The sequence below is a fragment of the Gadus morhua genome, chromosome 16 (assembly GCF_902167405.1).
Source record: "Gadus morhua chromosome 16, gadMor3.0, whole genome shotgun sequence".
Lineage (NCBI taxonomy): Eukaryota > Metazoa > Chordata > Actinopteri > Gadiformes > Gadidae > Gadus > Gadus morhua.
Genome location: NC_044063.1, coordinates 6180019 through 6203364, shown reverse-complemented (window position 1 = coordinate 6203364; position 23346 = coordinate 6180019). Strand labels below are relative to the sequence as shown.

Genomic DNA, 23346 nt, shown 5'->3' with positions numbered 1-23346 from the left:
TAGCGATGTGGATTTTTAGGATGAAGCTCTGATTCTAGAACAGTCCGACACAGATCCCAAAATAGAAGCACTTGATGGAAGCGGTATGGGCTGAGATCAGGGAAAACATAGCGCTTCACAACATCACAGATCACACGTTATTGCCCTATTAAAACTACCACCCTGTCTGCTTTCAGGTGGCACTGGGAAAGAACTGAGTAGTAGTGGGGACGGGGAGTTAGGACTCCCAGGTGAACGGTTCTGCGTTCGATCCCCCCAACGTCCTTAGCTCAACCTCTGGCTGGGATCCCCTAGCTTTAACCACCCATGCACCTTAACGACACGTGTCTTTAACTGTAAGACCTCCTTTGATTAAAACGTCTCTTTAAAATGACTACATGGTAAAAAAAGACAAAGGAAACTATTCTGGGTTCAATCTCCGATGTCCGGAGGCAACCCTGAGCAAAGATGATTAAAGACTTGTATCATCTATTGACGCGTTGCTTTGAAGCGCTGGCTAAATGACCGAACAGCGCGAGGTAAACATGCGCTAGTGCTATGACAACTAACCCGTAAGCATCCTTGAGATAAGATGCCCAAGCCCCATATCTATTCGTTCATGAGCTGCATCTCAATTCCCTGTAAGTCTCTTTGTACAAAGCGTGACTACATAGTAAACAGTGATAGCCACAGCGTGTCGGAGGTCCTAAACCCGTTATGTGTGTGTGTGTGTGTGTGTGTGTGTTTGTGTGTGTGTGTGTGTGTGTGTGTGTGTGTGTGTGTGTGTGTGTGTGTGTGTGTGTGTGTGTGTGTGTGTGTGTGTGAGCCTGTCTCAGCAGGCAGGGCCACCGGTCCTGTGATCCGACAGTTCCTTGAGAACGGCGCTGTAGCTCTTTCTATACGTGACGTGTCTCAGCTGGTCGGGACGGGCCAGGACCGCTCCCAGGTGATCTAAAGAGGTGTCCGCAGAAACAACTTTCCCATGACGCACCTGGAGAAGCCATCGCAAGGAACGTCTACCTCCGCCTTATTTACATGTACGTTCAGGGCATTTAGCGGACGCTTTTATATGAAGTGACTTCCAATAAGTACATTTATCATAAGAAAGTGAAACAATATATCGCTGTCGGGTCGACATCAAATAAATGTGGGGGGGGGGAGGCTATGCAACGCCTAGCTTTGCTCTCTACTCTATGTGAAATGTACACGTTCTGAATGGTTTTAAAGTATACAATGTGGGCATACGACGAAAAAGATATCCTTATCTTATCTTTTAAGACTTAATTAAATATGTATCAACTTTGGTGTCTTGAATGCTGCTTGAATAATCTCTATTTAAGAGCGGGTGACACACCCCCTCCAGCTCTGAACCTCGTAAGAGCCAGCACATAAACACCAGAGGGCCCCTACGGCGGTCTGGGGCCTCTTTGAGATGTTAACATTGCACTCCAGATTGCGGGTATAGAGGCTGTGTTCGAGAAGGTCAGGTGGGTTCATTAGGTGACAGATGAATGACCAATTTTCGAAAACAAATCGGCCATTGTTCCACGACGTGACATTCTTGCTGCATGACAGTGGTTGTCTTGTGGAGTTACCTTCAGCGGGCCCTTTGATCCAAAAGGGACCTGACAGTGAATTCAGACGCAGATCATTAAGGAGTCCTCTTGCTCAAGGATCCCTACAGGTTGGACTGTGAACATGGAGGAATCTTTTTTTTTTTGCTACAGGCTAGTAAAACGATCCTCTCTCTCTCTGAGTCTGGACTACCCCTCCGATGTCATAGAGGTGGCGTTGTTTCTGTACTCAGCTGCATGTTCGACTCCCAGCCGACAGGTATCGTACACCCAATTGTACCAACTCTGTACCCCTACAGGCATGTCATATCTAAAACGATTTACCCCAAGTCGTTTTTTGCATAGACGAATAAAATAACGAATAAAGTCAACGGAACTGGACGACGTCCATGAGACCATGAGACACAGGGCAACACCGCCGCTGTAACCGGGGGACGTCGTTGCCAGGGAGACACACTGGCTATTTGATGTCCTACGCCGCTTTAATAAACCTTAATAAACCGCCACAGAGCCCCCACCCACCCAGAGGGCTCCAGCAGGGCAGACCGGGCCATCTGGTTACCATCACAGGAGGGGTGAGATCTGGGAGTGTGGAGGGGGGGGGGGGGGGGGGGGGGGAGGGCGCTGGCTCTGGTCAGCCTCCTCCCACCACCCCTCCCCCCTCTCTCTCCCCCCTCTCACTCCTCCGTCCGTACAGATAGCAGCAGCCACGCGGCGGGAATGAAAGTGGCGAGAGCCCCGGCGAAGGTTAGCGGGGAAATAAATTGGCAGATTTGTGCGAGCCGGGGAGCGCGGGGGTGAGGCGCTGGGCGTCGGAAGCGGGATTACACGGCTATCAATCTCCCCCCGCAGACTCCCCGGGAGCAGGGGGGAGGGGGGGGGGGGGGGGGGGGGGGGGGGGCAGGGGGAGGGATCAGAGAGCAGCGGAGGGTGTGTTTTTAGATTGATAAAACAGTGGTAGGACTTTGCACGCGCGCCGGCGCTACGTGTGAGCGCAGAGACGCAGCATGTGCTCAAGGTCATCCCTCATCATTCAGTGGCCTACTTCTGTCACTGCGTGTGTGCGTCTCTCTGTGTTTAGTGTGCGCGCGCATGTGTGTGTGTGTCTCTGTGTCCTCTCTGTTTTATTTGATCGGGTGTGTGTGTGTGTATCTACATCTCTCCATGTGTTTAATGTATCTAGCTTTGTGTGTCTGTGTGCATGTGTATCTCTGCTGTTTTGTTTAATGAGTCTCTGTGTGTATCTGTGAGTACAATACCTGGGTACGTAAGGCTTGTGTCTGTGTGTGTGTGTCTGCGTGTTGAATGTGTGCGATTCTCTACGAGTATGTTTGTGTGTGAGGATGTATGTGTTTATGTGTTTGTGTGTGTGTGTGTGTGGGGGGGGGGGGGGTTTGTGTGTGTGTGCATAGGTAATAAGGAGCTATGTTGAGTTATAAAGTGCCATGTGTAGCGGCCCTCAAACAAAGAAGACATCTGGCTCTGGTGTCAACTGAATATGACAACCGCACCATACTGCTGTCACATTGAACTACACCTAGCTGTGTGTGTGTGCGTCAGCAGGAGCGTGAGCGTGTGTGTGTGTGTGTGTACGCTACCGGCCCAGGGAGGGATGCGATGTCGGGTGTACGTGCATGGAACAGATTAGCCAGCTAGCGTTCCGTAGCTTCCACCGCTAAGCTAGCAAGACCCTCTCACTGGACAGCTGTTTGCTTATTTGTTTAATAGCCCTGAACTGCTTCTGAGAAGCCAGATGAGTCAAATGCTTCCGGCTCGGAGCGAGAGAGAGAGAGAGAGAGAGAGAGGGAGAGAGAGAGAGAGAGAGAGAGAGAGAGGGAGGGAGGGAGAGAGGGAGAGAGAGAGAGAGAGAGAGAGAGAGAGAGAGAGAGAGAGAGAGAGAGAGAGAGAGAGAGAGAGAGGGGGGAAGAGAGGGGGAGATAAAAATGGGAGAGAGGGGAGAGGGGGAAAGAGAGATGGGAGAGATGGAAAGAGAGAGGTGGTCTGGGATGGGAGAGAAAAGGGAGAGAGGGAAGAGAGGGGGGGGGGAAGCAAGAGGGAGAGAGAGGGAGAAATGTTCACACAAAGCAATGTGGGCATTTCGTGTAGAAATAGGCTAAGGTGTGAGCTTAGCGTTTTGTATGTGGATTCACTCTGATATTGATTCTATGCATCTTGATTCTGTTTGTCACGTATCAATTACACAATGACATAATAAAACATGTTAATTCATTGGTTTCCATTAATTTACGGACATTAGAAAAGGAAAAATGTATATCTGTTTTTTCTCCGGTTTGAGTACACCAGCCTTGGAATGACAACTCTCCAAACCAACAGTCATTTGTCTCTACAGGGGAACCGAAGTCTAACATCACTTTATCTAGGGATCTTGAACAATCTATGAACACTCAGAAACATTCCTCAACGTTTTGGGAATGCCCGATCCTCTGAGTTTTTTCGTCTTTTCAGGGGTGGGGTGTGGGCTGGGGTGGGGGGGGGGGGGTGGGGGGGGAACAGATCCAGGTTAATCCCCTCCCGTGCGGGCCCTGTCCCTGGGGGCTGTAGGCAGCCGGAGGGGCAGCCTTACCAGGGCTGGGCTGCCTCTGTTCCCCCACAACACAGAGCTGGTTGTTAGGGCCGGGGCTTCATAAGCCTGCCTTTGTTGCCGGATGTGGCCGACAACATCCAATAGAGGCTAAAAAAAGACGAGGGGAAAGGAACCTGGGAGGGGAGGGAGGGGAGGGAGGGAGGGAGGGAGTGGGCGAGAGAGAAAGGAATGCTCTCTTCACTCTCCCTTTTTTCCCTCTCCTCATACTTTATTTTCTTTCTTCCTCTCTCGCTCCCTCCCCTCTTTTTTTGTCACCCTCTACCTATTTTCCCCTCTCTTCTCGTTTTGTTTCTCACTCTTTCACCATGTCTCTACTCTCGCTCTTTCTCTCTCTCTCTTTCTCCATCTATCTCCCTCTAGATAAGAGTGAGAAGGTAAGCAGCAGTTTTAATAATCGATTGTATCAATTTGTCTATCAACATTTACACTACTGCAATCTGTATTGCTACACTTGCAGTACACTACAGTGTACTGCCCCCCCCCCATACACACGCATGTTAAACCAAAGTGTGTGTGTGTGTGTGTGTGTGTGTGTGTGTGTGTGTGTGTGTGTGTGTGTGTGTGTGTGTGTGTGTGTGTGTGTGTGTGTGTGTGTGTGTGTGTGGTAGTCAACAAGGCGAGTCTGCGTTGGAAACTGATCAGGTTTCCCCTTAAACCCTCTTCCTACTGAGGTAACATGAGCGAGAGAGAGAGAGAGAGAGAGCGAGAGAGAGAAAGACAGAGAGACAGAGAAGAGGACAGATAGAGAGTGAGAGAGAGAGAGAGAGAGAGAGAGAGAGAGAGAGAGAGAGAGAGAGAGAGAGAGAGAGAGAGAGAGAGAGAGAGAGAGAGAGAGAGAGAAACAAGGACAGGGGGAGAGAGAGAGAGAGAGTGAGACAGAGTGAGAGACAGAGAGAGCTAGACAGAAAAGTAGACTAGATACATGTAGAATTGTGAATTCACAACAGCTCGGTTTAGTGCCCATTACAGTCATTGCACCTTACAACGGCTAGTATCTGTTACAACAGCTAGTCCACGTTACAATTGCTAGTGTACATAACAGTTAGCGTGTGTTACAACAGCTAGTACACATTACGAATGCTAATGTTGCAACCGCATTTAACAGTGCACCTAAATACTGCTAGTGCACATTGCAACCACTAATGCATGTAACAGTTAGTGCACGTTACAACATATAGTGCACATAAGACCATCTGTGTTTCAGACCCAAAGGGCCGTATCAGATACAGATTGTGGAGCACATGAGAAAGATCTCTCTCTCTCTCTCTCTCTCTCTCTCTCTCTCTCTCTCTCTCTCTCTCTCTCTCTCTCTCTCTCTCTCTCTCTCTCTCTCTCTCTCTCTCTCTCCCTCTCTCTCTCCCTCTCTCTCTCTCTCATCAGCAGTGGTAGAATGGTTCAGTGTTCCACCTTCAGTTTTTCTGGCAGATAGGATATTTTTTTTGCTGTTAAGCAAAAAAGAAAAAAAAGGGAAAATATGCAAATTCGACAACTTCCTTCGACAAGGGAAAATCTGAAGAAGGTGCCGCCGTCAAGTTAAAACACAAAAAAAACACAATCCCATGAATAATGTATGTTTTTCTTTTGTCTTTGTTGCTAAATGATCTGTCCGTGACAACCGTTTGCTAAGGCAGTAGCAACAACATCACATCCTCATATATGTAAACACAAACCACATGAACTCTGCATTCTGTGGCCCCAAACTGTCACACTTTAACATTCATTATTGTATTAATATCAGATTACAAATTACGCTGTCCCCTCCAACTCCGCTAACAAAAGAGCAGGGAATGACCACAATGCAAATGGAGTTGAACTGTGACTTAAAGGGAGTTGGCGGGGGGAGAAAGGGGAGGAGGAGGAAGGAGAGACAAAAAAAAAAAAGATGAGGAGAGGGGAGGAAAGAAGGAAGAAGGCAGAATAGACTAGAGGAAGAGGAGGAGAGTAATGGAGACAGGGTAAAGGAAAGAGAAGAGGAGAGTAAAGGAGAAAAATAGAGCAGGGAAGGAAGAAACGAGAAGAGAGGAGAGGAAAGAAAAGTAGAGCCTCTCTCTCCCTCTATCTCTCTCTCCCTCACTCTCTCTGTGCGGCTTCGGGGCCTGGGAACCGGGGCATATTGGCCGGGCCCTGAGAAGTTTCCTGAGCTGTAATGTAAACATGAACCCTGATCTAGCAGAGGGCCTCCCCCCAACCCCACCCCCCCCTACTCCAAGTAGGAGATGTCGTAGTGAAGGGTGGCAGTGACACAAGGAGCCCACTTTCTCATTTCCTGCACTGGGCAGCGACCCCTGGAAGACCCATAAGGGTCTTTTCTGTCTTCAAAACCCCCGCGGAACAGCAGTCATGCTCTGCCCTGGAGCAAGGCAGAGGGAGGTGAATGCCTTGTTTGACTTTCGTCAAAAAAAACGGCACTATGTTTTGCAATTATTCTATTTATTTATTTTCTTACTTTGTCAGGTCGTGGTCACGGCGACGAGGACATTACTATAAACACGTACTACTAACATTACTTGGTCGTTGGTTTGAACCGACAGTGAATGCAGGTGGGAGTCATTAAGCTGCAGGGAGGGGTGCGGGCATCTTGCAAAAGGATACCGACGAGCATGGGGCAGACGTTGACCGTCGAACCCAGGAGTTTTTGGCTGGGATAATCTAGCCACGAGGGGAGGGGAGGGGAGGGGAGGGGAGGGGAGGGGAGGGGAGGGGAGGGGAGGGGAGGGAGGAGGGGGGAGGGTGAGAGAGAGAGAGGGCGAGAGAGAAAGAGAGAGAGAGAGATTGAATTGCAGAGCAAGTTGTGTTGTCCCTCTGCACCCCAAGAATGAGGGTCAAGGCCGGCGGCCAGGGACGGAGGGGGGGGGTCTAGCTGTCAGTGCTAAGGCCCAGGGGAAGGAAAAAAGAGACGTAGAAAGAGAGAGAACAGAAAGAGGGAATTGCCTTGTCGTGCTAGTTGTGTTGCCTCAAGCCAGAGAGCAAGGCAGCAGTGAGTGGTTCGGTTTTGGAATGCATTTGAGAGTGGGTTGAACTTGAGGCCACGACTTTCACAACATTTTGCTGTCGTTGGTCGTGGTATCCTCTCGACCATCGGGCCGGTATATGAGGTAATTACCACGCCCACCATGTTTCATAGCACTAACGATGCAAACGTCTGATGACCCATCTCCTCTCCTCCACCTCCTCTCCGTCTCTGCTCCATCACTCTACATGTGATGTCATTCTGAATTAGACCGCCTAGTGCCCGAGAGTCAAAGAGGTGTTTTTTTCAGAGGCTCATCGATATGATTCATGCAGTTAATCTCATTCCCATTTCTTTGAATGTTAGATCCCAGAAGCAGCACATAGTGTTCTGTGGTGAAGCATTCCAGTCTTAACCATTTCTGTCAATGCATTCCTCCATAAGTCTGTGTATGTGACACTGAGACCAGACAGAGAGAGAGACAGAGTGAACGAGAGAGAGAGAGAGTGTCTGGTCTTTCTACCAAGGTCTCTCCATTGTAGGCCAAGGCAGGAGAACAGAAGTGTTGTTTGTGTGGTAGTTTGTGCTGCAGTAGTTTATCTGCTGGATCCACCCACCGCTGCTGCGAGACGCACACACCTGCACATCACGCCAGTTCCCACAGAGATCGGGTTTCAGCACCGGCCAGCAAAACACTGGTGGAAAGATACAGAAGGACAAGAGCACACACCCACGCAGGCACAAACACACACACACATGCACGCACAATTCTCAGACATGCCTGCAAAAAAACACACTAACACAATGCGTGGATAAAAAAAAACCACATACACACGCATGCACATTTAAACACACACATTCACACACACGAATATTCCACACTCACCCTCATACATCACAAACACGTATTAATGCACAACCCACACATGCACACCCTCTCACAGAAACAAGACACTCACACACACACACACACACACACACACACACACACACACACACACACACACACACACACACACACACACACACACACACACAAACTGACACACTCACTCGCAAACACACCCTCCACACACAACCCCCAATTCATCCCCATCCCCCATTCACCCCCACCCCCCCCCCATTCACCCCCTCATCCATGCAGCCCTCTACAGAGGTCGAGCAGGAAAAACCTGATCCAGAGGGAGGGAATGAGGTGCAGTACTCTGAACAGGAGGAGGAGAAGGAGGTGCAGTACTCTGAACAGGAGGAGGAGAAGGAGGTGCAGTACTCTGAGCAGGAGGAGGTGAAGGAGGTGCAGTACTCTGAACAGGAGAAGGAGAAGGAGGTGCAGTACTCTGAACAGGAGGAGGAGAAGGAGGTGCAGTACTCTGAACAGGAGGAGGAGAAGGAGGTGCAGTACTCTGAACAGGAGGAGGAGAAGGAGGTGCAGTACTCTGAACAGGAGGAGGAGAAGGAGGTGCAGTACTCTGAACAGGAGGAGAAGGAGGTGCAGTACTCTCTGAACAGGAGGAGAAGTCTCCCTGTAACAGGAGGAGCAGTCTCTCTCTAACAGGAGGAGAAGACTCCCTCTAACAGGAGGAGCAGTCTCTCTCTAACAGGAGGAGAAGTCTCTCTCTAACAGGAGGAGGGGGAGAAGGAGGAGCAGTTCTCGCACAACAGGAGGAGCAGATGGAGAAATAGAGCAGGAGCAGCCTCTCTCTGAACAGGAGGAGAAGCAAGAAGAGCGACAGGAGGAGTAGCAGGAGAAGCAGCTCCAGGCATCAATAGATACCTCCTGCAGGCCCCTGTGAAGGCACTTTGTACCGCCAGACACCAAGGTCAATCAGAGGTCACGGCCCCACACAGCGCCAAGCTCACACTCGTAAGCAGGAACACAGAAACCCACAAAATACTACCGGGTGGAGCCCAACATCACTGGTGTGATACGGCATAACGGCACAGATTTCAATTCACGTATTACAAGGCTGTATTGCATTACTGTATTAAAAAACAACCATAATCCGAAGATATACTTTGCTGTTACTGTGTTGATGATGTATTCTGTGTGGATGATGATTTGGGTATTTCAGTGGAATAAAACACAAAAGCACACAACGCTCTGACTGCATAACAAAACCGGGTTGTATTACAAAACTAGGTTGGATTACAACTCATAACAGAGCAATATGCATCAGGACTACCATGTGTTGACTGGACAAGGCTTGACGGAAGATTTGGAATAAAACAAAAGCACAGAAGCAATACTCTCCGTTACAATACGGTGTTGAATTACTAGGTTGTTGTACTTCTGGAATGCAGCTATAGAGAATGGTGAGCTGAAATAGCAAATAGCTTACCTTAAAAACATACAATAAATCTATCCGTAAGCCTATCAGCAACACCAATATCAGAGTATCATTTAAACAAAACCGAATGCACATATTTAAAGTTAAAATACTGACTCCATTAGTAAAATAAAAAGCTAACCAATATTTTTTGAATAATACTTTTTAAAAATCAATCTAAATAAGCACCCAGTGTAACTGGATGCAAACTGAAAGGTGTTTTTGGTTCCTTCTGAGTCATCGGACGAGGAAGATGATTCAAACCGAGAAAGAAAGAAAGAGAAAGTCCCACACACTGACTTTAGAAATCGGATTGCTTTAAGCAGATCATGCCGACCAAGCAGTTTTTTTATCTCTCGGACTTCACTTTGATACTCGGTCGCGGCAAAACCGCATGCCGCTGAACACAAAGAGTTAGTCAAAGCTGCAACGAACCGTCAGAAACGTTGGTCAGAGGTGCAATGAATGCAAACAAAAATCAACCTCCCTGCAGCTACACGTTGATGATTGTGGTCTTCCAACCTCGTTAACGTAAGGCTTGTTAGAATGTGGCTGGTTCAAACAAGGCTCGTCAAAACGCTGCAGGAACATGGTTACAGTGAGGGAGGGAATAGGTACGTCGTCCTCCACCAACAGAATGGGAGTCAAGGACAGCAGTCTTGGGATCGGGGGGGGGGGGGGGGGGGGGGGGAGAAGGGAGTCTAGCAGTCAGTGTTTAGGCCCAGGGGAAGCTCCCATGGCTGGGCAGGATAACAGGGCTGGACCAGGCGCTGCTGGAAGGAAGACCTGCGCCTTGGAGCATGTTGGCTCAGTAACAGTGCGATGAGACTAGACTAGGAGAGATCTTCAAAGGAAGATCCAGCCCTCCCATTGAAGGCTGAATTAAACATGAGGCATGTGCTGGGCAGAGGAGAGTTGCCTCATATGTATGGTATTGGAGGGGTGTATACGTGTGTGTGTGTGTGTGCATTTGCATGTGAATTTGCGTGCATGGCATGCCTTATGTTGCTTTGGTTCATGCACTTCCACTACATGTAAATGCAGATCCATACGTGTGTGTGTGTGTGTGTGTGTGTGTGTGTGTGTGTGTGTGTGTGTGTGTGTGTGTGTGTGTGTGTGTGTGTGTGTGTGTGTGCGTATGCGTGTGCGTGTGCGTGTGTGTGTGTGTGTTTGTGGGCGCATGATGAGTGAATGAACAACTGAGGGTGGGGGTTATAATACAGCACATGATCCATGAGGACCTCCGATTACACCCATCGACAGTTTGAGTGTGCGACTGTGCGTGTGTGAGTTTGGAGGTGCACTCAGGCATGCGCGTGTGTGTGTGTGTGCGATATGCGAGTCTGCGTCTCTCCGCATGAACCGAGCTGAAGGTTGCCAAGCTTCTGTCCTACTTAATTCATATTTTTGTGGTTTTTTTCTACTTCCGCAAAAAATACTACAACATTTTGTTCCGAAAAAGAGCACAGCTTGTATTCAGTGAAAGAGAAGGTGGAAGCAGGTCTCATCAGACAACCCCTCCGCCCCAGATGCACTCATCCACACCTCGACACAGCTCACCACACAACGCTGCTTATCACTCATTCAAGGCTTTATCAGGACACCATTACAGACAGCCCCAGCTTCACCCTGTTCAAATGTCTCCAGGTGGTTCCGGACGCAAATCTAAATGTATTTTTACATTTAGTAAATGCAGACGCTATTATCCGAAGGAACTTAGGTGAGGCTGAGTACAGTCGAAGCTAACGATCAATATCGGAGCTACGGCTAACATTTTTAGTGCTGCAAAACCAGGTCTCTAAAACATCTGGAGAGAGCGCATTGTAGCTACAGGTTTCATCATCAAACAAGATGTTCATTTTTTGTCTATTTAATTAGGATTATCGGAAGTGCATCGCAGGTATCAGGACCTCTCAACAAATGAAGATCGTGCCTGTGCTTTGTTAACGAGCACTATGACAAAGAATGCTTTTCTTCATTCTTTTGTTGTGGGTAACAAATGAAGGCTGCGTGACCTGGTTAAGAAACCCACAGTAAACTGCAGCCATTCTGTCTGACCGACAGGGGCCCCTGGCTATAGCAATAAACACACAGTAAACACGTGCAACACAATCTTATTTCAATACATGACATGGAAACACAGGGGGTTAGATACCATCTTACGTGTTTAGTTTAACACGCATTCCACTTCACATGAGCCATTGAAATAAAAACATATTTATTCTGATCATCTCACTAATTCTCAAAACTCGCAGAAAGACCAAATTAAGTCAATCCCTCAAAATAAGTATTTCAAACATTAGTGAAAGTTAAAGAGCGGTGTTCGGTCCGCATCGCCAACACATGATTTAATACATTTAATATCCTGGGTTATTGTCATGGAGAACCCAAAGGCTGTTCGAATGAAGGCTCGCCTGAGAAAAGCCAGTCATCCCTGAACTGTGCCTTTCTCCACCAAAGTACTTTTAAGAGCTTGGTGTGGGGGTGAAACACTAAAATAACAGAGTCTCTGTGAGCCTGTATAGCTCAGCTCCTGTCCCCAGGGACCCAACGAGTTGCCACCGCACTCCTTTAGGAGAGCCAAGTTCCTCCTGTAGCACCACACACAACGGCGTCTTTGTGAAAGCGGTATCTCCCGTGAATAGGGATATTCATCCACGCATCCTTTGGTCTGGTCAGGAGAGCACAGGCAGAGAATAGCCAATAGAATCAGAGCCCTGGAAGCACTTGCTAAAAATAAATAGACACTCGTTTAAATGTAATTACAGACTGCGTTTACGTTCTTTACACACCGTGTGAGGAGTATTCGTCTCTTAAAGAGTGCAACTGGCCGTGTCATCAGTCCTTTTCTATTAAGTCCGTACTGTTAAAAGCAATCCAAGTTGCAGAACGGATCGATACTCTATCTATGCAGTCTGACTCTATCTCGTAGTTACACACCGCAGACCACCACTACATGGATGAGGTGAAAGACGCACAGCTGTTTGCAGCTGTGTGATCTTAACCTGCCATTTTCTTCTTAGGAAACACGTTGTGATTAGCTGTTAGCAGAAAACGCTAACAATTTATTAGGCTAAGAGCCCGGTGGCTATGGCTGAGGAATGTCCAGAACATACGGCCCTGCTTGTAACTTCTCTGACGAAAGCCAGTTAAACGGCGAACCAGAGACCCACACATTCCCGGAAAAAAACAGCAACTGTCGTCTCCTGAATATGTGAACTGGATGTGCCTTTACTTGAATTTTTCCAATGTTGTGTTCATCCTCAGACATGTGGTTGGAGATTAACATATTAGACCTTTTACTGAACAGACTTATACATCTTTTATCTTCTAGGAACAGCTCTGTGTTTCCTAAAAAAGAGAAAGTGAAAGTGAAAAAAAATCAGAAAGTGACGAAGCGAGAACAAGCACTTTCAATAGCGAAGAAGACATGAAGAAGACTCGATGGATGTCAAACTATATAAAACAAGCCTGTTCTACAAATCACAGAAAATATGGCAACTCCATCTCAGCAAAACCTTATATTGGGGAATGGGGATACCGTTTTAGGAAAAACATTGTCAAAATTTGGCATTTGGGGGTTGGAACACCCTTCAAAAGGGCTTCATTCTTCTTTGGGGATACAATACAATTGGATTAAGATGTCCGCCTATACTTTGGCCTGCGGTGGTTGTTAAACCCATATCTCCCAATGAGCACTTATCCCAAATACAGCGAGGAGATTAGCAGGGCTTTAACCACACAGACGTCTCTGTGTCGTTCCCAGGGACGTTGAGATGCCCGCCACCTCCAGACGCACAATGCACCACATTTAATCCCCCGCAGCGCCTCACTGGAACCATGCCGTCAATAAAAACCTCCAAACGCAGCCGCCGTGGACTTTTTTTTCTTTTTTGGATGAATTTGAGTGCACTTAAAAAAAAGGGGGTACCAGGAGAATTTGGCACGCCGCCCAAAAAACCCGAAAGCCAGCCCTAGCTAAAAGAGAGAAAAACCTTGCCTTTTTTTCATGCCGGTGTCGCAGTAATGATGATGGGGGGGGGGGGGGGATTGGTTGGATGGACTGTCCCCACTATGGGTGGTCCCCATAAACCTGGAGTAATCGTGTAGCGTGTGTATTATAGCGTAGCAGTGCACTAGGGGAGGTGGATGGGGGGGCGGCGGGGGGGGGGGGGGGGGGGGGGGGGGGGGTGTGAAGGCTCCCTCACACCCACATCCATCACAGAGCAGAGATTCCCATTCTTCAGCTCCGACTGTTCTGAGTGGAGGACTTCGTCTTGGGCTGGAGTTCAGGTTGAGGGTTCAGCCGTATCCTAGTTTTTATCTTCGGCACACACATGGCGTGTAGATACAGGTCAATAGGACGTGGAAAGTTGTTTACACTCTAGGAATACTAAACGGGGGGGAGGTTCCTTCCGCCAGGGAGAGGCCGTGGTGGTTGTTTCGCGTACGAGGGACAGGCTCGCACATGAACATTAATCCTGGCTGCTGCTGCACCGCGTCGGCCGCGGCCGCGGCTCCCCTGGCGTGTCACCGCCGCCGCGAGATTAGGAAATAGCTAAATCCTCCCGTGTGCGCACACACACACACACACGTACATACACATGTGCACACACACACACACACACAAACACGTGCACACGTACACAGACACGTACATACACATGTGCACCCACACACACACACACACACAAACACGTGCATACGCACACGTACATACACACACACACACACCCACACACACACACACACACACACACACACACACAAACACGTGCACACGTACACACACACGTACACACATGTGCACACACACACACACACACACACACACACACACACACAAACACACGCACACACACACACACAGAGGACACTTAATCACCAGGAACCATTCGGCTCTGCGCGCTGCTTGCACTTTTCAAGGCGCGCTTGTTTGACACGGAGCAAACACCGCCAGGAAGCGGCGCGGTAACCACCGGAGGTTGCAAACGTTTCCACGCCAGTCCCCCCCCCCCCCCCCCCCCCCCCCCATGGCCACTCCAAACCCCCCGCAGAGATCGCCAGAGCCTGGGGAAAGCATCCACCGACAAGCTGCTGAGCGAGTGGTTTGTGAAGAGCGAGGATAATTGGCCGCGGCAAAGCACGGCGGGCATCGAGCTGCAAGGCCGCCGCCGCCGCCGCCACTGCCGCCACCGCCGCCGCTTTGCCAAGTGTTTGTTTCCCCCGCGCTCGTGTGTTCTGATTATAGTTCCACATGCGAGGTGTCGCTGGCGGAACGCTTTATCGGGAGGAGCTTATGCGCGTGTTCAACAACCCGGCGCTAATGCTTTCTGCTCTCAAAGCGTTTTACTAGCGGAACTGTTTTTGTTGTACACAACGCACTCGGCCAAACAGGTAGAAGGCAGCAGATTACAGGGGGGGGGGGCGCGCATAGTAAAACTATTTGCAAAAAAACGGTCTGGCTTTTATCCAAGCAAGTGATCATTTCTCTGCACTCAACATTTCTAGGATTGTCTTCCGGAAACCACATCCTCTGGTCATCTAGATTCCAGGTTTAAAAACACGGCCCCTCTCCAAACAAGGCTGCCGTACCGAAGGGAGTCTTCGACCTCGGCCTGCATCCCAACAATTATCAGAAACATCAGATACTGATTCCGGTTTATCGTCCCGTCAAAAATGTAACCCAGAGTATTGTAAGGAGTGAGTGACCTAACTTGCAAAGTAATATATCCCTATGTCAGTGTTACGCCACCCGTAACACCACCGCTGAGTGGAACTGGTTAGAGGACATTTGTTATCTTTTGTTGATAGCTGTTTTTAGCTGAGATCCGGGGGTCGGTTAGCCAACAGCAGAGGGAAAGAGAGCCTAGAAGTCTGAGTCGTTGATGGGGGGTGGGATGGATGGAAGGGAGGGTGGATTTCTAAAAACAGTACATTCAGTTATTTGGCTCCAACCCATCATTATGAGCAATGAAACACATATTAACCTCAGGGAGAATGTAAACACACGCACATGAAAACACACACACACACACACACACACACACACACACACACACACACACACACACACACACACACACACACACACACACACGACACCAACTACACACATCCGCACAAAAAAATGCATGCACACAAATGCGCACATACAAACATATACACACACACACACACACACATACATACAGCCTCTGCTTCCTTCTCTCCATTATGCTGCACTCATCACTTTTAAATGGAGCATGTTCCTCTGTTGCTACACACACACACACACACACACACACACACACACACACACACACACACACACACACACACACACACACACACACACACACACACACACACACACTGCTCTCGTAGCGCTGCGGTGGCTAACCACTTAGCACAGAGCAAGAGGTACGTGCCGCAGAGGCGGCAGTGAAACCTAACATAAGGAGAAGTCAAACGTACACCCCAGGTTGTTACAGAGACATTTTCTGAAGGGCAGTTTCATTTATATACCTTAAATGTATACCATAGAACCAGAGGCAACCACAGCTATACTGAAGACGAACCAAACGGGATGAGTATTGACACATCCCAACACCCCCTCATTAGTTCCGCCGGATGTCATTTCAGGAAAACGGGAATCGCATTCAAATGTTTACTTTTTCTCCTATAAGAGCCGAGAGGAAAGACGATAAGACAGAGGAGGCTGAGAAATATCGGACTGCCTTGGAATCGGCCTGGCCAACTCCCTGCCGTCCAAAGAATAACAAAAAAAAAGACTAGAAATATGTCTCCAACTGATACTGAACAGGAAGTGAGCACTATCAGCCTGCAGAGAACTCCTAGTCTCTTTACAGTTATTAACGGACCACAGTTGGAGGCCAGAGACGTTGCTGTTGATCGCTAGAGAGAGAAAAGGGTTGCGTTTTGTCGGTTGCATACTACTCGGACGCCAGATTGCAGGATTGCTGTGGGATGAAGGGGGAGTTTATGATGGAAAACGAGCTGGAAATAAAAACGTCAAGGCTTAGAAGAACATACAGTACGATTTCTTTGCATATGGATGCCACCTATTTATCAACGTGAGAGAAGTAGGAAAAGTGGAAAGACTTCTCGGGAGTTCCTTCTAAAAATAGAAATAATCAGAAAAATTCTTGACCTCGAGGAACACTTCTGCGTTGTGTAACAATAAATACACAAACATTTCTAAAATCTTCCTACTGTGATGCAATAGCATTGAAACTGTTAGTGAGTCTTAAGAAACATGTGTTTGACGCATAAAATAAGTACACAATGGGAAGGGCACTATCTTATCAGCACACAAAACTGTAATTGGATGTCAACCGATGTTTTTCTTTTAACTAAGGACACAATATGGATATTACAGACCTTAACTCCATTAAGGTCTCTACATCAGAGAATAACCCCAATATAACCGATGACCTGAACTAGCTCATGACACATGTAACAACAGAAGCATTATTGGCACACAACTTTTTCCCCTGTCCTCCCCAGTGACAGAACTGCAGCATTACTGCAGTAATTCATGTTTAGGGACCTCGGAACCAGAATGCACAGTGGAAAAGGGTGGTGTGTGTGTATATGTGTTTCTGTGTATATATGTGTGTGTGTGTGTGTGTGTGTGTATATATATGTATGTGTATATATGTATATATGTGTTTATATGTATATATATGTGTGTGTGTGTGTGTGTGTGTGTGTGTGTGTGTGTGTGTGTGTGTGTGTGTGTGTGTGTGTGTGTGTGTGTGCGTCTGTGTGTGCGTGTGTGCGTCTGCGTATCTGCTCCTAGATCTTGTAGTGCAGCGTGATTTACGGTGTGGCGACAGTGTGAGAACGTTTCCTTTGATGACAGCCACCAATCCCTTGGGAACTCTCTCTCTCTCTTTCACTCGCTCGAATCCTGCCAACCAGAGATCTCTCTCTCATGAACCACCGCCGGCAGCCAGCAGACCCGAGCCGCCCCGGAGGAGACGGCGTTGGCAACGTCCTCCGAAACAACAAATCAGAGAAACCAACTCCAACCGACCCCCGTGACCCGGAACCGCTCTCTCTCTCTCTCTCTCTCTCTCTCTCTCTCTCTCTCTCTCTCTCTCTCTCTCTCTCTCTCTCTCTCTCTCTCTCTCTCTCTCTCTCTCTCTCTCTCTCTCTCTCTCTCTCTCTCTCTCTCTCTCTCTCTCTTTCACTCTAGAAAAAGCTCTGCAAAAAATCTTCCTTCAATTCAGGTCCAGTTAGCAACAGAAATGATGAACATTTCCCTCCATACCACATCATCATACCTTTATTTCCGAGGGACTCTAGCTGACTATCCTCATCACTTACACCATTGCGTCATGATAGTCTGGACCCTTCGGCAGCCGTCATCATCTCCATCACCATCATCATCATCTCCATCATCATCATCATCATCATCATCATCATCATCATCATCATCATCATCATCATCATCATCCCCAACCAAATAAATAACTTACAAACAATAAAACAAACAAACTTACAGCTATCCGTGTCGAGAGCTTGTTGTCGCCCTCAGAGTTTTGGTTCTTCTGCTCCCCGTTGGTTCTGCTGTACTCGGTGGAGGGTTGCTGGTTCGAGCCCCGGCCGCCCTTGGCCTTACGGGTGCCCGTGCCCTGCTGGTGCACTATGTTGAGGAGGTGGAGCGTGCTCTCGTGCCCGCGGTCCGAGCGCTCGGCCTCGCCCCGCTGGTAGCGGCTCTCGCACGTCGCGTGGTGCCGGCGACACAGCTCGATGCGCGCGCGCAGACGTTCCACGATCGCGCTGTGCAACTGCGGGACGGAGGAGCCCCGCGAGGCGGCGATCATCGGCCCCCCGTTCACCCCGCCGGGCATCGAACCCATGCCCACACCTCCTAACATCGGTACGAACCCCCCGGTGTTGGGATGAGCGGGTGTCGCCTCTCCCATAGCCTACTCTCCCCCTTGTCTCCAGAAGTTTATGGACTCAGTCCTCGGAGCAGATGACCAGCAGCAACAATACGGTCATGGAAAATAATTACATTCGGCTATGAAAGCGTACATAAAAAAATTCCCGACACGCATAACGGAACACAGCGCGATCGTCACGGAGTTATTAAAATAAATGCAGAATAGGATCGCGATGACGTCTCTTTTCTATGTTAAAACACAACGCCTGGACGATTCCACCTATTGATTCAAATACTACTCGAGCGGGTCGGTCATAGGATCAATCCCATCCAGTGTGGCTCGGTTTGTTCATTTAAAACCACATCACGGCCAACTTGTCTTTACAACGGATTACATCTTTGACACATGGCTCAGTAGCAGATCCTCGAAACACCGCGTAAACACCACAAAACACCCGAGCAACATCTAGAATCTACAAAGTAGGCGACGCGTTCCCATTACACGAGATCCTCGGAGATCCATCCACCTAACTTTGGCACTCGAGACATTTTTGGGGAAATGAGTCATTATTCCAGTCTCTCTCTCTTCTCTCTCTCTATCTCTCTCTCAAACCCTTTCCCTCTCTCTCTAATTCTTTCTTTCTTTCTATCCGGATCGCAGACGGTCTCGTTGAAATTCAGAAGATTAAAAAAAACGCGCACCCTAAACGCAGGGATAAACGCACAAAGCGACCCTCGGCGGTTCCTGTTCCTCTGCTTCAGTATTCCGCTGACAACCGCTTGTCCGTACGGTGCACCGAGGCAGTAGCCGAGCACCGAGAGCAACTACAAGACTCTCATTGTATGAACATTCCTCTTCCACACGACGTGAGACGACAGCGAGTATGGATCGCGGCGTCCAAACGCGCCCCCTGGTGGTTTCGGTGGGAATTAAACCAGCCCTCCAGGCTGGAGGAGTGGATACAGGGATCAGAAAATGGATTCCCATGTGTTTGTCACGCAGCATTACACTACTCTCGTTTTAGAGACGGAGTCATTGCCTATGTAGGTTAAAAAACTTCCGTGCACAACATTAAGATCTGATTGTATTCCGTACGGTCTGCCCGCCGCATGTCTGATGCTGTCTGTCTGGCTAACTGTCTGTCTGACTGACTAACTATCTATTTATTTATTTCGGAAAGGGGGTGCAGGGATATTTTCTTTAAATGTCTCTATTAAATAGGGGGCGATGTTTAATCTGTAAATTAAATACACTTGTTCAAATTGCAAAGTCCATTTGCCAAAACGAGGTCTATTGAAAGAAGCCCCTCTGTCAGCTGTTATGTTCGGCTATTCATAGCTTGCAGCGATGAGTTGCCATGATAAATGAAAGGTCTGCTATGGACCTGGGCCCTGGCTTCATTTTGGTCTCTCCTTCATGGATACACGCTTCCTATTATATTAAATGGGACATGGGGTTCAGTGATTTCCCTCAACAGGGCTTGTGTATGCGTGCGTGTGCGTGCTTGCGTGCGCGTGTGTGTCTGTGTGTGCGTGTGCGTGCGTGCGTGCGTGTGTGTGTGGGTGCGGCTTCTTGCACAAGGACACAATGGCAGTGGGAGTCAAACCTTTTCATAGGTCTACCGGGGCAATGCTCTCAGCATCTTTTGTTCCACCTCTCCACTCCTAAAAAGCATCCCAGAATAATAGAAAGCATCAGGCCCGTTCAAATTGGAAATGTTAAGTATGACTTCCCTGCATACATCCTTTATTAATCCCTGACAGAATAGGTGGGTGCCTAACCAAATACGACAGTTCAAACAATATCTAAACTAAATGCTGTGTTTTTATACCCGGTGCTTAATATTGCTTTATATTGTACAGTGTCTGTTTATGTATGACTTATAGTCTGTCATCGTGTGACATAGGCCTGTTTGTGTACCGTTCAGTAGGGGGCGTTGTTATTCTTGGACCCCCCCAAATCCGAGGCCACTTGCCTCTCTGGAAACAGTTTAAGCCTTAAACCCGGAAACATCCCATCACTCACCTCTTCCTCGCCGCTGGTCGTGACGCTACGCCCTTCCTCCTCCGCGCTCGCGGCGAGGGCTCTTTCATCCCCAAGTTCAACTCCACCCGGCCAAGACTCTGATGAGGGACGACCCTACCTGGGGCAATGGCGTCATGCACGTGCAAACTGGAACAACTATTAACAATGACCTTAGTACTAGTAAAAAATATATATTTGAATGTTACTCAGAATTAAATTTAATTCGATTAATTTTAAAATTGACAGACCAATTCACTTTGAAACACCAGTGCATATGTCTTATGTTTGTAGGCATCCAATCGTTATTCAGAAAAACACCCGAGGCCTTATGAAGAATAATATGTTAGCTGAATGTGTTTTCTTAATAACATCGAGGATGTCTTGCTTGTAATGAACTACAAAAGATGAATGTCTTCATGGCATCATCACTGGGCATCGCCCCTGGTTTCTAAAGCTCTGCAAAACATGGGAATAATGGAAAATATCTCGGTGAGACAATATCCGGGAATAGGATGTAACCTAATTCTGCAGAGACCCCCGCAGGGATGCAGAAAACACAGCAGCATGCATATCGATTAATAATGTTGCTATACAGGAATAGAACACCATATCCAATATAAACTGGTTCGAGCCTGGCGCGACTGTAGAGAATTCATGAGGTAGGCCAACAGGAATTGCAAAACAAAAACGACCTTTCCTATTTCCTTACATTAACAAAACGCTGAATAGTGTGTACGTTGTATACGCATCTTGTCCAACAGGGGGCGCCAGGCTGTCAGTTGTGGGCACCTGCGTTAACTGAGGTGGGAAAATATTGAGGGTCCCGTTCTATTGCAGTTGTTCTGGGGACGCTACTTCTCATTGTCCATGCAGGCGGTCCTGCACCTTTAATACAACTAGCTCAATGTTTTTCATGCTCTGACACATCAATACATTTTACCACTGGGCCTTTCTGGGGTCATAATTATATATAGTTATCATTATCAAAAAATAACCATGTATATTTAGAAGAGAATTTGTTTAAAAATGACTTCATTTTAGGACTAATTCAGATACATGACACTATGGAACAGGTAGGGGGTACATCATGCTCTTGGATGCCGCAAACACAGGGGATCAAACCCTATCCCTGATAGCCACTATAGACTAAGGCTGGATTAGGCTTGCTTCACTAATCAGTGCCTGTAAACAAAGTCAAGTATTTTCTACTTTGCATACCTAGAGTAAAGCTTCAACACAAAACAGGATGCACATATTGATTTATTTATGTCCACAGTTGAAGTCTACCATTAATACAGGAATATAACAAAGAGGTGCCGTCCCGTGTGTATCCCAGACATACTGTAGCCGACCACGTTACCGGTACACCCATCTCCTTCGTCATATTGCTTCACAAAATCCACATCATCATCATCATCATCATCAAACATCAATGTTAGTAGGGAGAGAAAATGTCCTCGTATTTTTTTTTAATCCTTCCTTTTTATACACTTATCAACTGCTAATAAACCCAATAAATTAATAAATTAACACACAAGCAAACTACAGAGGCCTCACAGTATGGAGCAACAACAGTGGTTTGAAAACAAGAGATCTGTACGAGTGGGCCTATACAGCAGGACTGGCGGGACAGTTGGCCGCCATTTTGAAACACGACACGAGCACAATCTACGATACCACACATAGTCTACAGCTCTCTAGCTAATAAATTACATGGCCCCTTGTTTTCATTTCCTTGGTTTGCTTTTTCTTGACATCAACGAGAGAGAGAAAGTCACAGGGAGACGGATTCAGATTTTCTTTGCTATTTTCTTGCGTTCGGTTATTGTCAGTTTGCCAGAGCAGTTCAACGTTCAGCCCACCCCTCCCCCTAAGGATAGGATGCTTCATAAAAATTCAAGCGCAGTATCTTCTTTTAAACAAATAAAATAAAAACAAAGCTTTTAGTTTAATTTAGCTTGACCCCTGTCGATATCAAAAACACTGTCTTACGCTTATTAGTAAAAAATAACGATAAAAAGAATACAAAAAGCAGTAAAAATGGTAGAAAAACACCAAGATCGTAAATCTTAATGCAACCATCAATAATAAGGTCTGGTGTTTGCGTCACCATGACGACCACAAAGGGATGGCTTTGTTAAAAGTGGTTCCTGCCCACAATGAAATACTGGATTTATTTTGGACCCGAAATGACAATATTACCGATTACTTTAAAAAAAGAAAACAAGGAGAAACAAATGAGTATATATATTGTATCAAAGCAGAATAAAGACATAAGGCAATTTCAGAACATCAAGCAGTCAAGAGGAGAAAGAAATCCTTAGTTCCTTAGTGGTATTGAAATTTCTATTCATTGGCAAGTCCTTTTTGTATCAAGTGGCTGTTAAGGAAAAAGGCAATAGTTTTAAACGATACAGCAGAACTGAACACACTTCTTTTTGTAATATATTACTGACCCGCTCTAACTTAAATGATGCACATTTGTCATGTATTAGAACCTATTCATTCCACATGGGGTCGCTGTAGTGATACAACAGACCCTGGATAGCCCTGTCAAATCAGTGGACTGTCAAAGCTGACTTTAGTTGTATACACACTCCATCCTACACACACTTTATTTGCATTAATTAGCACTTTAACAACCATTACACAGGGTAAAAAATATAAAACGAAGACACCTCATGCTTTTTTTTCGTTGTACATCTCTCTTGCTCTCAGTCATTTCTTTGTTTTACGCACGTTTACTGTCAAACACGGGGTCTGCCAATAACGACCCTCTCCCGCCAAAAATCATGGTTTTACATCGTTGACTAGAGGTCTGAAAATAGTGAGCGTTGACATGATTTTAAAACACTGTGAAATGTCATAGAGAGTGTATATTTTACGCCACTAATACAAAATTGCAAGTGAAACTAAATGAAGGGTACTAGCAACCCCTTGGAGTGAATCGAACTCGCCAAGGTGACCCCACGCGTTGGTCTGCCATATG

General features: G+C 47.3%; 1 protein-coding gene across 1 annotated transcript in view; it reads right to left on the bottom strand.

Annotated features, from left to right (window-relative positions):
• maml2 (mastermind like transcriptional coactivator 2) overlaps positions 1–19181 on the bottom strand; it is a 43600-nt gene extending 24419 nt beyond the window's left edge. Inside the window, exon 1 of the mRNA XM_030381205.1 lies at positions 17946–19181. Coding sequence (XP_030237065.1) covers positions 17946–18371 — 426 coding nt within the window. The 5' untranslated portion in view covers positions 18372–19181. The remainder of the gene's footprint in view (positions 1–17945) is intronic.
• Between the last annotated feature and the right edge of the window lie 4165 nt (positions 19182–23346).